The sequence below is a fragment of the Ictalurus furcatus genome, chromosome 17, assembly GCF_023375685.1.
Source record: "Ictalurus furcatus strain D&B chromosome 17, Billie_1.0, whole genome shotgun sequence".
NCBI classification, from domain to species: Eukaryota; Metazoa; Chordata; class Actinopteri; order Siluriformes; family Ictaluridae; genus Ictalurus; species Ictalurus furcatus.
The window spans coordinates 14559125-14575362 of record NC_071271.1 but is presented as its reverse complement, the minus strand read 5'-3'; the positions used below and the strand labels follow the sequence as shown (position 1 = coordinate 14575362).

At 35.8% G+C, this 16238-nt stretch overlaps 1 protein-coding gene across 3 annotated transcripts in view; it reads right to left on the bottom strand.

Annotated features, from left to right (window-relative positions):
• LOC128620931 (protein Atg16l2) overlaps nt 1-15993 on the bottom strand; it is a 28708-nt gene extending 12715 nt beyond the window's left edge. For 2 of the 3 annotated variants that reach the window (XR_008388195.1, XM_053646296.1), the window contains exons 1-10: nt 15692-15993; nt 15218-15284; nt 13871-13922; nt 13373-13446; nt 12093-12344; nt 9890-9955; nt 8060-8152; nt 6858-6911; nt 3386-3488; nt 1342-1447 (exon numbers count right to left, since the gene is read on the bottom strand). Coding sequence is in view for 2 of the 3 variants with exons in the window: in XM_053646296.1 (XP_053502271.1) it covers nt 1342-1447; nt 3386-3488; nt 6858-6911; nt 8060-8152; nt 9890-9955; nt 12093-12344; nt 13373-13446; nt 13871-13922; nt 15218-15284; nt 15692-15845 (1021 nt within the window). In the remaining variant the exon portion in view is untranslated. The remainder of the gene's footprint in view (nt 1-1341; nt 1448-3385; nt 3489-6857; nt 6912-8059; nt 8153-9889; nt 9956-12092; nt 12345-13372; nt 13447-13870; nt 13923-15217; nt 15285-15691) is intronic. The other variant, XM_053646297.1, reaches the window with a different exon arrangement.
• Nucleotides 15994-16238: the final 245 nt, after the last annotated feature.

The following is a 16238-nucleotide window of genomic DNA, read 5'->3' as shown; positions in this document are numbered from 1 at the left end:
ATTCAAGGAATCCGGTCAAATCTCAGTGCGTAAAGGACAAGGCCAAAAACCACTTCTGTATGTGCAATCTCTGATCCCTCAGACGTCACGGTCTTAAAAACCATCATGAGTCTGTATTGGATATCCTGACATGGGCTCTGGAATACTTTGGTAAACCTTTTGTCAGTCAACACCATTCGCCGCTGCGTCCACAGATACAAGTTAAAGCTTTACTATGCAAAGCAGAAGCCATACATGAACACTGTCCAGAAGCGCCACCGACTTCTCTGGACTCGGTCTAATCTGAGATGGACAGTAGCACAGTGGAGTCGTGTTTTGTGATGCGACGAGTCGACATTTCAAATCGTTTTTGGACAAAACAACCGTCGTGTTCTCCGGGCCAAAGAGGAAAAGGACCTCTGTTATCAGCATCTGTTATCAGCATCAGGTCCAAAAGCCATTGCCTGTCATGGCATGGGGGTGTGTCAGTGCCCATGGCATGGGTAACTTTAACTTTTGGCACCATTAATGCAGAAAGATATGAACACATTTTGGAGCAACATATGCTGCCATCCAGAGCAGGTCAACGCCAAACCGTATTCTGGATTACAAGTGCACGGTTGCGTAAGCAGAGAGTGTAGGTGCTAGCATGGCCTGTCTGCAGTCCTGACCTGTCTCCGATTGAGAATGTGTGGCACATTATGAAGCACAAAATAAATCAACAAAGGCCCCGTACAGTTGCACAGCTGAAGAAATGCAAAATGGATGAATGGGGGACAATTCCACTTGCTAAACTTAACCAACTGGTGTCTTCAGTGTCCAAACGCTTAATAAATGTTATTAAAATAAAAGGTGATGTTACACAGTGGTAAACAGTCAACTGTCCCAACTTTTTTGGAGTGTGTTGCAGTCATCAGATTTGAAAAGTGTATATTTTCAAAAATAAATTAAATTCACACATTTTGAAGTAAAACATCAAATAATGTTAATAATGTGTTTTCAGTATAGTACAGGGTGAACTGAATTTTCAAATGACTCTTTTTGTTTGATTTTTTGCATTTTCCATACTGTCCGAACATTTTCAGAATTGATGTTGTATGTAGAAAGCTCTCCTTCTGTTTAGGGCTTATTTAATTAATTAACTCATCCAGATTTGTTTTTGTTTGGTACAATCTTCATTGGAATTAAAATGAAAGGATGACGTTTTATTATAATATCATATGTAACCCATCTTTCCCAAGCATACCAATGATTCTGGACCTAACTGTACTACAAAAAAATGACAATAGTTAGTTTGAGCATTACAAAGCTGATAATTATAAACTCACTTAGTCTTTATTACCACTTGTAGTTGTGCAGTACCTGAACTGATGTCCCACAGTTTGATCACCCTATCTGTGCCTCCAGTGGCCAGCAGATTTGACTGCGGGCTGAATCTCACTGCATTGATTCCAAGCTCATGAGCATCCTGCACCAACAGAGAAATTTCAAATCTGACGCACAAACACACACTTACGTTTAAACACATTTATGTGCCCTGAATTCAAACAGTACTCCCTGAATTCACATAGTACTTCCAAAATCAAGTAACTTTAGCAGTCCTCATATTTGAAACGCTATACAGCAAGTTCAGAATTCTTAGTGAATTCATTCAGATTATACTGAAAATATCCAACAACATAATTTACTTAAATTCCAGAAAAGAAAAGTGAGAAGAAAGAGAAGACTTAACCTTAACTGTTGATAAACATAAGACAGCATATGAAATCATGACATTTCTACAACTAAGAAGTCCTAAACTATTTGTAGCTACAATCATTTAAGCTGGAGACACTGAAATGCATATTTGAAATGAAAACAAAAACAGTGTTGGGTGCCTGCATGTGACAGAGCTCCACTGTGCCACAACAAGAATCTGTTCTGCAGAAATGCATGAGGCCTTTGTAGCCCATACCATGGAACGCAAGCTTCCTTTGTCCAATTGACATATGAATCTAAAGACACATTTATCTGTCAGACTGTCTATTATTTTCTCCCCTCATGCATCTACTAATGATTTTATTTACATATAATTTTATATGACTAACTCACTGGCTCCCAAGCTAGGAAGAGTGATGCCATGTTCGTTAGACAACTTTAAGTAACTGACTCAGTGGAATAACAAAGAATACTAAATTCTAAATTATGAATTTGGATTTAAAAAAATTTAGGGTGGTCAAGGCTTGAGCTCACAGAAAATTCATAATGTTCATTTGGGGTCATTTGCCCAAAAGTTTCGGAACCTCTTGACTAACTAGTAGTATTTGTAGTAAACTTAAACTTAGGGATCCCATTCTTTTGGCCTGAATGGAGGAAATAAAAACTAATTGATAATTTGTATGGATGTCATAAAAATTCCATACATAGATTAGACATCGGCACGTTATTTTCTCGATGCGTTGGAGACACTGATGGTGTAAACTTACTTTTAAACGAGTAATTTGTGTTTGCTAGCTGTTTCACATTGTACTCTATTAGGCTTGTGTTTAAAGCGTTTGCTTGGCATAACAGCCTCTGGTTAGCTTTTTTAATTGATCTCCATCACTCCTCTTCTATGTTGGTCAACTTTAAATCTGTGCCGCTTAAAGTTCCTATGAGGGTTCGCTGTGTTTGCGGAAGATGATAAAACTGTTGGAGAATTTAGGGGAAAGGGAAAGAGAAGTGATGTCTGGACTTGCTTTCAATTCTGTTTGACAGTGCTGGTCAATACATAGATTACTAAAAATGTGCAAAAAATCAACACATTTAATAGCCCATTTGAACAAGTATCACAGCTTATGGCACACATTTCTGGCAAAAGGCAGTGGCAAGCTACAACCTACTATTTCTTAAGCACTGAACAAATTAAACTTTGTAAACATGGATTCGCCACAGGCTCAAAAGTTAACAAAATGCGTGGAAAAGTTTTGCATTGGAGATATGCAACCACCCAAAATGGTGGGGAGCCCCTTTTTTCCGAAATATGCTTTCAGAATTCAAACCAGAGTATAAGGTTCCCTGCCACTATTACTTCATAAACATTGTGAAAACATGTTAAAAAAACATGTTCGAGAATACCAAGTCCGCTGGGCAGGAGCAGCTTAAGAAGGCAGATAGCACTGCTCTTACTGACTCCTGGACCTCATGAGCTACTGATGTCTAAGTTGTTCGGCGACTGTTGCTAGGATGAGGCCTGACCTCACTAACTCATTTATAAACACTTAATACGACTCAATCTAGCAGGTCTTCCTGATATGACACTGTCTATGTGCAGCCAGTCTTTATTGTATATTTGAAAATTACTGATAAACATTTCCCAATTATCAACATGGGGAAAAAGGCCCCAGGCCTACTAATTTACGTGCTTACTGGTAATTTGAAAACTTACCACTGCATGAATGACTTTGGTTGGGACTCTAGCTACTAAGCAAACTAAAGGAGTATAGCGATCCTCTTCCAAACTGCTAACTGAATTACCTCGCCTCTTCTTTCTGAGGACACACACACACACATGCACACACACACACACACACACACACACACACACACAAAGGCAGAGAAAGATTTATTATGCATAACATATGAATATCCTAACTATAAATTTAATCTGTATACAAAAAATAAGATAAAATATGGGAGAGCTGATTAAATAGGATTGATTATGCCATGTAGTTATTCATGCAGATATAGATTAAACAAATCAGATCAGATTCCAGTCATGTCCAGGCAAAACACAGAGTAGCTATCCAAGGTAGCGGAATCAAAACTTTTGCTTTCATTGTATATCAAAGCTCTTTCGATTCAGGATTTTTTTTATTCATGTGTATTTTAAAGCATATACACTCACTGTTCACCTTATTAGGAACACCTTTACACCTGCAAGTCCATGCAGTTATCTAATCAGCCAATCATGTGACAGCAGTACAAAGCAAAAATCATGCAGACACAGGTCAAGAGCTTTGGGTAATGGTCACATGAAACAGAATGAAGAAAAAGTGTGATCTCTAACTCTGAGCGTGGCATGACTGTTGGTACCAGATGGGCTGGTTTGGGTATTTCAGAAACTAATGATCTCTTGGGATTTTACTGTTGAGTTTACACAGAATAGTTAAAAAAAAACAAAAAACATTGAGTGAGCAACAGTTTTTTGGTGGAAATGCTCATGTTGTTAACAGAGGTCATAGGAAAATGGACAGATTTGTTTGAGCTGCCAGGAAGGATATAGTCACTCATAATCACTCTTTACAACTGTGATGAACAGAAAAGCATCTCAGCATGCACACAACATTGAAGCTTGCAGTGGATGGGAAAGCAGAAGGCCACATCAGATTCCACTCCTGTCAGCCAAGAACAAGAATCTGAGACTATCATGGGCACAGGCTCTCTCAAACCAGACAGTTTGATGTGAACATTACCTTAAGCTCTTGACCTTTATCTGCATGATGTCTTGCACAGCACCCCTGCCACATGATTGGTTGATTAGATAACTTCATGAATGTGCAGGTGTACAGGTGTTCCTAATAAAGTGGACAGTGTGTATAATACCCATTGAAAAAGTTTACTGCTTTTGGTTGCTATTCTTATCTTTTTCATTGGAGTATAAAAACAGTTATATTAACTTTACCATCTTCACATTTGTCTTCATAGAGGAACATTACTAGGCCTGTCAAGATAACTACTTTATGTTGGCCGATATATCATCCCAGAAATAATTGCAATAAATGATATTATTGTCATTTTAAGACCATTTTATGCCACTGATTATATAATGATAATATATAGCATAATAATGCAAGTATACCCTTTCAAAGAACAAATAACTTTTAATTCTTAATAATATTTATACATTATAATTGGAATGTCAAAAAAAATTATATCCTAAATAAATAAAACATAAATAAATAGTAAATAAACATTTGTTAACAAAGGGGTCATATTAGGGCTTGACCACATATTTGTAGTGGCAGAGTAAAAGGAGAAAAGTCTTCTATCTCCTTCAGAATGTCTTCTTTCACTTTGTTGTACAAGGTTGGAATGGCAGTTTGGGAGATGTAGGTCTTCTTTGGCAATTCATATTACCTGTCAAAAGTTTGCAGCATATTTTTAAATGCTGGTTTTTCAACCGTGTTTAATGGCTGCATCTCTTTGTCTATATAGCGAGTTACACTATGCGTGAGTGTGCACCATTTTGCGCAGTCACGTTTATATTTGCACTGTCAGGCAAAGGCATCTATAATAGCTGTCTGGAAGACCCCTTTCCATTTCCAACTGCAGTTTTTGTTCCCAGCTCAAAAACCTGGGTGGGATGGTTAGGTTGTTGGAGAGTTTTAAGGTTAGTTGTATTGTCTCTTTTTGTTGCCAATGTTTTTAAACAAAGTCGACATATCGGCTCGTTCACGTTAACTGTCTCTCCTCTCTCATTCGGCTTAAAGCCAAAATGTTCCCACACCGGAGCTGTGGAGTGCAGATTTGAAACCAAGTCCATTTGGACTTATTCTTCCAAACTGGCTGTAGGTATCAGGAAAACACTAAATAACACTTCGAGTAACGCCTTCCCTTCACCTGTCGCTATCCATTCTGTGTGTGTATTGTGTATTGAATCTTGTATTATCCAGAATCTTGTATTATCTTGCAAGTAACATCTCTCTAAAATTGTTTATGAGAAACATAATCCAAAATAAGAAATATGTTAACCCTATATGACACAGAGAAACCAGTGTATGCTCTCATAACCTCTAAGTTATGAGGTGATGCAATGTGTTGCATTTAAATGCTTTAGCTTGGGCTGATTTCCTGAAGCAGTGTAGTCCATCTCCATCACTTGTCAGTTGAAGATGTTTTTTCTCTTATAGTCCCTAATCTCTGGAACAGTCTTCCAGAGAAAATCAGGAATGCCAATTCATTAGGTATTGATCAATCCAGATTTTAAAATACTTGTACAAACTATCCTATTCACAAATTTTGGTTCTTTATATATTTATTTTTCATATATTTCATGAGGTTTCAGGAGTGACTGTACATTATTTGTTCTTTAATGTGCCTTTATCATAAATATTTTAGATCACTGAATATTTTATATGTATAGTACTGTGAGATTTTGAACTCAAAAGGAAAAGTGCTACATAAAGAAGATGATGATGATTATTATTATTATTATTATTATTATTATGTTCTTATTTCCTGTTTTTAGTTACTCGTATTTTATCCTGTAGTAAATGTTGTCTGATATAGGTATTAGAGGACAGAATATGACAAAATATATGATTCACACAATAAGGCACCTAATTCCGGTACATTTATGTGGTAAATCTTAGTTGGTAGTGCATTAAAAATATGGTGAAAATACCCTCAAGATTACAGATATACACAATTCTAGGTTTCCACCCAATTCAAAACCAATTCTATGGTTTTCTGGAGAATTGGACACAGTGAATTGGACACAGTAAACACAAAGACATCTATTTTCAGTGTGCTTGTCTCATACACAATAGCATCACTGTTCGTTTTTGATAACTCCTACACTCACTCACTTTGGTACTGCCTGCTGGTTTACACATTGCATAAAAAATTATGCCTACAATATGTCTTGGATCCTAGTCCATAGTTTCTCCATATAACCAAAGGAAACTTTTTGTGTTTGCTAATAAATTTACCGAACTAGAAGTCTAAAACACCCTCAATAATAGTATTAAATAATCTTTAATAAGGTCTGGAATCTTCTACAACACTTTTATTAATTGATCATTACATTGATTAATCTAGTTAAATAAAAGTTAAATAAAGCAAAATGCTATTGGTACTATAAGGTGTTGTATTTGACTAAAGTATGTAAGTAAGTGTAAAAGTAAAATGTTACTCACTCAAATAAACCTCTTATTGAGCCAAGAATCCGAGGAGAAGTAACTGAAGCTGACCTAAGACCAACAATGATTTTTGTGTAAAAAACAAACAAAAAAAAAACACAAAATAATGTAAACAAGAAACAAACACCCACCCTCACATAGTATCTATTGTGTCATGGTGATATCAACATGACCATAAATTAATTACCAGGGCTAACTAAAAAAAAAAAGGCTTACTTAACCAATGTTACACTGAATTTGGTACATAATTTCACATCTTCCTAACAAAAATGAGCCAATCATGGGAAAAAGCATTAAACACAAAAGTGATGGGTCATATAAGGAATAACAAATGATGGGCCGTGCTGTTAAGAAAAAAGAAAATAATCCACTCCAGGATGGGCTGATACAGCTCCATGTAAAGTGGATAATTTTCCTATAACAGCCCATCACAAAATGTGTTAATTCTCTTAAACCACAGCGATTTGACAACAATTACAATTTTTAATTTACTAATGACTAGCGCATAGCATGTTTTTAACCATTTATTGTTACATTTAATGTTTTATATATAGAGAGAGAGAGAGAGAAAGAGAGAGAGAGAGAGAGTTACATTTAATGTTATCAAGATAAATTAGCTTCTGTTATCATAGAGAAACAGGGAAGCACAAAGTCATCTGTTTTGAAGACTTCTGTGGGGGAACGCTTACTGTTGTAAGTCCTGACACTCGAAACTTCTTCAATAAATGATAAATAAACATTTCCTCACAAAAAACTTCACATATCAAAAATTATAAATTTTTCCTTGTTAAATAACCATAGATTTTCTTAATCTGTGTATTATTAGACTTATTATTAGTGAATAAGCTATTACTATAGAAAAGTTAACGTATTAGAACAAGTGCATTAATATAAACCTATCATTTATATTACAGTCAGAACTACTGTCAGATCTGTGCTCGTATAGACCTCAAAAGTGAATTCAAAAGTGCTGTGGTATAAGACGTAATATTATGATACAATGCATAATAATATCCATTTCAACATCCTAAATTCTGTATTTAGATTATTAGAATCCACAGTTTCTGAGTTATGGCTTACAATAATTTCACACCCTTAAAGACATCGATTTGATGTGAAATTTGACTGAGATCTGCTGATACTTCTTTTGTGAGTTTCTGCTATTCTTGTGCATAAATAATTATAATTAATGCTGTTACCTGAAAGGTCGTAAAGGGCTACGTTCCAAAACCTCTCCACTTTCATTCCTGTGTAGTAATGGTGATGATGGTAATGATACACTTTGGGGTACTCTGGAGAAGAAAATTATTGCATTTTTTATGTATTATTTTTATGTATTTATTTTATTTATTTTTATTTGTGAGGCAAATAAGGTCTTATTCCAATACTCAAATAAATCATACCTAGCCTGTTTTTTGAAGACCATGTACACTCTTAGGAAAAAAAAAAAAAAAAGACCAAATCTAGAATCCTTAAGGGTTTTTTGCTTGTCCCTCTGAGGGAACCCTTAACAGTTCTATGTTGAAACCAACAACAAAGTGTTTTCCTATAAGAAGTAACCTTTTCTGTAAGGAGTGTGTGTATCAGTCAGCATCACAGCAGACATTTACAATACTTTGCTTTTGTCACTAAACAATAAATGTCAAACAATCAATCATGGTGTCACTATGAGGACAAACCAAAACCACTTTGTCTGTCAAAAAACTTTTGATGGACGTATGTATGACCTTTATGTACTAGTTAAAAAATTTACTTGAAACTGCAGTGTCAAATATATTGACTTTTCCATTTGACCTCATACTGCTAAAAACATCACTCACTGAATTTTCATTGCCAGCCCATTAGCTCACCTCAGTACCTCACTTTCTGCCAGCCAGTCTTTGTCTCACTCTCATACTCTACAAAACTTAAAAGGTCCCAGACAATAGAGTCTTGACATTATCACTCATAAAGAATCTTACAATGAATCACTATTATGTTTATGAAGGTACAATTGATTCAAGAAAGGCTTTCACCTAATTTATTCATATTGCATCCATGGAATTATTTGGACTCGGGTTCCTTATACAAGGATAGCAGTGGTCAGAAGGAAGACACTAAATCTGACTCACCTATCACACCTTGTTAGGTTAAGATTATAACTCTTAGAATTTATTATTAAAATGTTAAAAATATAATTAAAACGTATTAACAGGTAAATAATAGGTGTAACACCACTGAAAAAAATATTGGTAACAATTTGCAATTTCTTTTTAAGTACAATTAACATCTTTCAAATAAAATCTACTTGATTTACATGGTTAATATTGCACAAATAAAACAAATAAATAAATCAAACATTTATTTCATGCAATAATTACAATAATCTCAAAACTGAAAAAAAAAAAAAAAAGTAGACATTTTTTAAATGTAATTTCTGTTTGTAAACATTGTTATCATCATTAATACTTAATGGAAAATAACACCTTAAAAGACTCCAACCAGAAGTAGAACAATGGGCACACACACCTACATGAGCCTTCATAAAGACTAAACTGCCAGGCCCAACATGACTACTTAACTAACTTGAGTACATACACACAAGCCATACAACTGACTGAGAAACCAAAACACTTGCAACTTGCAAAACGTTTCACACAATAATGGTCTTAGGCCTTAAAGCTAATACAAAATAAGAAATACTGAAAATAACCCATCCATAACACTCAGAATTAATACAGATTAAAATTCTGCAAGGGTTTATGCAAACTGAGTTTTTAAAAAACACGCTCCCACATTAGTATGGTGCGGAATGTATTCATTTCAACTTTAATTCCAGCAGGAGTGCAATCAGTTCAAGTAAACATAAATAATTGTTTCTAGTTTTGTGAGCAATATTTACAAATTAATAGTTACCTTTACATTTTTGTGTAAAAATCACAGCTTTATTTTTGTTATATTAACTGAACCACTCTATAATGTTTTTCAGTGTAGGTCCCATTAATTTCTGCAAAAAAAATCTTAAGCCAATATTCAGCATGATCACTTACTTGTCAGTGTTCAAACTTTCACTGGCAGCCACCTCAAGCTCCTTATGAAGACCAGCTTGCCTTGCTCTAAAGGAATAATAGGCAATAGAAAATTGCAGATGACATTTCTGGACATTTCTGCAAGGGTCATGGATTGTTATATATATATATATATATATATATATATATATATATAAATACACACACACACATATATATATATATATACATATATATATATATATATATATATATATATATATATATATATATATTCTATATATCACCGAACACTATACAGTAGGGCCTCCCTTTGCCTTTTGCTCTCAAAACAGTCTCAATATTTCGTGGCATGGATTCCACAAGATGTTAGAAACTTTCTTTTGAGATTCTAGTCATGTTGACATAATTGCAATTCCTGCAGATTATTCACTTGCACTTTTGTTCTATTGGATCCAGATCCGTTGACTAGGAAGGCCACTGAAGAACACTGAACTCGTGTTCATGAAACCAGTGTGGGATTACATTTGCTTTGTGACATGGTGCACTAGCATGCTGGAAGTAGCCATTAAAAGATTGGTAAACTGTGGCCAGGAACGATGCACATGGGCACCAACAATACACAAATAGGCTGTGGCATTCAAGCGATGATTGGTATTAACAGGCCAAGAAAGCATTCCCCATATCTTTACACCACCGCCACCAGCCTCGACTGTTGACACAAGGCAGGCTGGGTCCATGGATTCATGCTTCTGAACAGCCAAGCTTCTGTTCTTGGCTGACAGAAGTGGAACTTGATGTGGTCTTTAGCTGTTGTAGCCAATCCACTTCAGGTTTAGATGTGTTGTGCATTCTGAGATGCTTTCTGCTCACCACAATTATACAAAAGTGTTTATCTGAGTTACCTATCTGAGCCTTTCTATCAGCTCAAACCAGTGTGGCCATTCTCTGGCACCAACAATCATACCAGGGTCAAAATAACTGAGATCACATTTTTCATATGCTTCCCTTCTTACCCTGATGAACCCATCACTTTGGAATAGGGTAAATCTGGACTCATCAGACCACATGTCCTTTTTTTCCATGGCTCTACGGTCCAATCTTTATACTCCCTAGCAAACTGAAGTCCTTTGTATCTGATTAGCCTCACACTGATTAGGCCACACAGCTATTTAGTCCCAATCCTGTAAGTTCTCGCTGTATTGTGCATGTGGAAATGCTCTTACTGAAACTATTAAACATAGCCATGAGTTCGTTGTTGTTTTTTATGATGTGACTTCACCAAGTGTTTTAAAGATCTCTAATCACTATCACCCAAGTTTTTGAACTTTCACTTTTCCGACCACATTTCTTCGTCAAAGTTGACAGTTCACCACTCTCATTACAGGTTTTAATAATGTGTTGGACAATTCTTAACCCAATTCCAGGGATTTCTGCAATCTCCTTAGTTGTTTTCTTTGCTTGATGCAGGCCAATAATTTGCCCCTTCTGAAACACAGTATCTTTTCCACGACCATGGGATGCATCTTTCAACATGGTTGTTTAAGAAATGAGAAGATACACACTGCATCAGTTAAGGTTAAAAAAATTGTTGCCAGTTGAAACATATTAATCACTGCAATAATGATCCAATCATAGGCTCTTAAGTATTTGCTTATTTAAATCAAAACAGCAACCTTTTTTGGCCAGGCAGTGTATATTTTCCAAGGGGGTAATAAATAAAAAATTGGTTATATGATACTGGCAGCTACAATTAAACCAAAATGTTTACATATACCGATTCTAAAGACATATCAACTCAATTTTTCACAACTCCACACATTTCGGGTTACCATACATTTTAAATGTTCAGTAAATTTGGGTATTCACTTCATTTCCTTAAGAGGTTATTTCAAAATAATAGTTAAGAGACATATTTATTTTAGCTTTAATTTTCTATATTAGATTTTCAGTGGGTCATAAGTTTACATACACGTTAACGTTAATATTTGGTGGCACTTCCATTTAATTATATGCTGATCATTGTCCTGCTGGATGATCTCTGCTGATCTCTGTGAACAAAGCAGATATCCTAACTGATTGCCTAAATAGATGTATGGTAACATGAAATTGGAAACTGAGGTCAAATAGCCTAAGTCAGAAAAACTGAGATTGAGCGGCCTAATTTAATTTAGCCTAAATGTATGTAAAATTTGGCTTCAACTGTACCTCCTCACTCCCTCACCTCAGTCGCCTCTCGTTGCGGTGGTTCATCCGAGCAGCTGCCTGTTCTTTGAAGTGAATCATGTCCTCCAGGATATCTGAGCCATGGAGTTTCTCATTCCTGTACACTTCATCCAAGTGCTGATAGCGCTCACGCAGAGTGTCATACTTACTCTTGAGGAGTAAGTTGCTATCAGTCATCTTCTTCACATCAGAATTCAGTCTGCCTTTCTCTAATTCCACAACCATGAGGCTGTTCTGAGTATCATGCAACCTAATATGAAAGAACAATGCACACATTTCTATCAGGATAGACAATAAAATATTCATTTGTGATTCCTCATTTTATGTTGTACATATGTTTATGGCTAAGTATACACAAGGCCACCTCAGCAAGAAGTGCAAAGTAAGAATATATGTTAATATATATTAAAAATTTTAAGATAAAGTACAGACAAAATCAACAGATAAAGAGGGAAGGTATTGTGTAATCTCTATTACAGAGCATTCAGAAAAAAAAGTGGTCAATATTATGCCTTATAATATTATTAGAATCTCTTAGGACATATAAGCTGGAAGTCTGTGCAAATGGGTTCTGGGATGACCAGTAACCGTGCCTTAATGGATGATATCCTATTTTGCAGCCAAATGAATATCATGTAATTTAATGAATGCAGATACTGAACTCAGACATGCAAGTGCACTATATTGTGTCTTGTATGTGTTTAAAAATTCATGAGACAAAAGTATTGCATAAGATGTACAAGTGAAATTGTTCTGAACGTTGTAGGAAATTAAATCAGATGATAATCTGAATGATCTGACGTTTAAATTATAATATTCATTCCACAATCTATACTTCTGATAGAAACAAGATGCCCAACAAAATAATCTTTCAATGTTCTCTTGGTTTCCCCAATAAACAGCTGATTGCATTTCTTGCAGGAGATCAAACTACACATTTCTGCAGTGATGCAACAAAAATCAATCCTTTGGCACCTGTAATTTGAGGGTCTTTCTTAATTTGTATTCATGTGCCACATCTAGTTCAGCGTGTCTGTCATTGGTTATTACTTTTAAATACACAACATCAAGATTGTGTTTCAGATAAGACAGTCAGCATGCATTACAAAGTGTTAAGTGTTAAGACTCAAAACTGAACCAACTTTATTGAATCCGAGCCCAGCTTACTAATTTTACACACATGTCTCTGCAAATGTTTATGGTATGTTTTGAACAATATTTGCTTAAAAATATGAGATGTGCTCAAACAAGAATGTGTACATTGACAAGGAGTTTTACCTGGTATGTTGCCTTTCAAGAAAAGTGTCCTTGATTTTTATCTCTTGTTGCAGCTCCAGTACTTTGTAAGCAAGCTACAATAACAAATAAAAAGAAAAACAGAGAAATAACTTTACTTAGCAAGAATTTTCAGTGAAACAAAGAACATGCAGATTCAGATTTGTAAGCAGAAAAGATTTGCTCACAGTATAAAACTGAGAACTTGTGTTCACATGAACACAAACAGCAGACAGATGTTTTTCCCCTCACACCCATTATTTTCTAGATGGCCTTAAAATGAATAACCTGTGTTTTTCTTTTCTATTTCTATGAGCTTTTGAGCAAAATAAGTTCAAGAGGATCTGAACATTTTTGAAGTGCCAAACAGACTGGGAAGGATGATTTCAATATATTAATTCAATACAAGTGCAAATACTGTCAAGTGGGAATTGCAGCTAGGAAATTTTAGGAATGATCAGTATAGTGACAGGTTGGTTTGTAACTGGCATTGCTCCCTACCTCACCCGTGGCTGTCTTCAGGGATGACAAATCCTCAGATGAGGAAAACAGTCTGTAAAATAATAAAGCAATAAACAGATCACATTAATAATACATATGTTAGGGACATATTACATATGTATCTGAAATAAATTTAGGTAAACCAACTGAACTTCGCAATGTTTTAGAACATGCCATGCCAGTAATAAGGTATACTGTATAAAGAAATATTTAAATGGATATTACACACTATGTTTTTGATAATGGATAATTCTTAATCCTTACTCGCCTGATTCTGTTCATAATTAAACCCCCCAACAAAATATCTGCAATGATTTTTATGTAAATAGTTGTAAGATTTTTTTAAATATACATATTTTATTTACAGGCACGTGTGGCACATTGTTTAATACACGTGGCTACTGATAAAATGTTACAGTGCCAGCACCATCAACCTGCCACTGTTGTGCAAGGCCCCTATGGCTTAACCCTCTGCTCCAAGAACCGTATCATGGCTGACCCTGTGCTCTGACACCAGCTTTCTAACAAACTTCAATACACACAAAAAAGAAAGGAAGAATGAAAGAAAGAAAAAAATTCACTGTAATTAGACTGTCTGGTGTACATTAGGCTTGTTACAGTGTCACGGTTTCACAGTTAATCACAATGTATAATCTAAATCTAAACTACTAACCTCACGCACTACATTGATTTTTGGTGCCAATTAAGCCGGGAACTACCCTTGCTAAAGCAAGAACAGGGTATAAACATGGCAGGGAGTTTGTTTTGTTGTTGTTGCTGTTGTTGTTGTTTCATGTAATACACAAGATAAGGAAATGGTCCAAACCATCATTTAAGGATAGAGAGTAAAGTGTAAAATATTAGATTAAATGCATGTACGAGTGCTGATGTTCATATTTCGTAATACATTTTTTACTGTCATAAACTGCTTGGGTGTTTTTAAATGATTGCATAATATGTGGTACCATGATCTTATCATAAAGAGAAAATGTCATTGGGTAACAGTGTATAGGTTTAGGGCCTGATACATAAAATAATAATTGTTATTTTGTGGTGTTACTGTGAAGCTGCCTATGGTCTGTAGAGCACTGGGTGATCTGTGTAAAATGAAGTAAATTGCAACAAGTGTGTAGGTTATTTGTTGTCATACTGTTACTATAATAATGTCTGCGGCCAACACATAATTACACTGTAATAACTGTTTATTATGCATGTTTTGTCTATTTGACACACCTTTCTTTTGACAGTAAACCAAACTTTTCAAGTCGTCAATCAAATAAATGAATACTTTCCAAGTTGACAGTCAAAAACAGGAGCACGTAGATGCATTTATTAAGAAGTGATTACCTTGGCGAGGAGATGAGGCCTTTGGTGATTACTGCACTTTGCGCGCAGCGTTCAAGCAGCTTGACATCTGCAACACAGTGAGAGTTGAGCTTGTACTCACGTTCAAATTGAATTTCACGGCTCAGTGAACTTTTCTGCTTGTATTTCGGCGTCAAAACTCTCAATTATAGCGCTGTTTACATTGTGCTCATTCTTCCTTAGACCGTGCAACCGCTGTCTTAAAGCAAACAAAGCTCTCTCTCTCTCTCTCTCTTTCACTCTGATTTCACAGTTTAACCAGAGTGTGTGGAGCTCACATGATTATACTGTACATAGCGTATATTTGTTAATCAAGTTAATTTACCAAACATTAATAATACAGCGTTCATGTTGAATGTTGAGGATATAGATTCGCACAGTTAGCAGCGAAACAGTACAAACACGTAAAATCAACAGTTAACAAGGTGATTTAATACTTATTTGAACACAGCCTACATGATCGAATCACATCTTGGAAGACGATCTTCTGCGCCTTATCGCGATATTTCAGCTGCCGGACGATGTGCCGTTTCCATGGCTCGGAGTGCTGTGGGTCCGGGCTCGTCTTGGTGAACTGTCTCCCAGGCTTCGTGCACTCCGTAGTGGCCATGATTAAAACATTCACCGGTGCTTCATTCCAATGATGGATTTCCGCATTATGGGCCGAAATAAAGAATCGATTGACAAAGCTTGGCTAGAAGGAGAAACTGAGAGGAACTTGTCAGATCAGTACTGTAGGTGAGAACTGAGCTTGAGGATCCCTAACGTCAGAACGCACGCGAGAACACGCCTGCTCAGTTCGCCCGCACTTTCCATAAGCGGAAAATGCCCAAATTTGTTCCTCTCAAACGCGAAAACACCAACAAGGAAGTTGTCGAGTTTTTTCTCCCTTCATGACTAGTACTAACATGTCTTCTAGTAACAACTTGACAGGTTTATATTAGCCAAAAAGTGAGGGGAAACAACAACAAAACTTGCTTTTCTGTATTCACATCGGTATGGA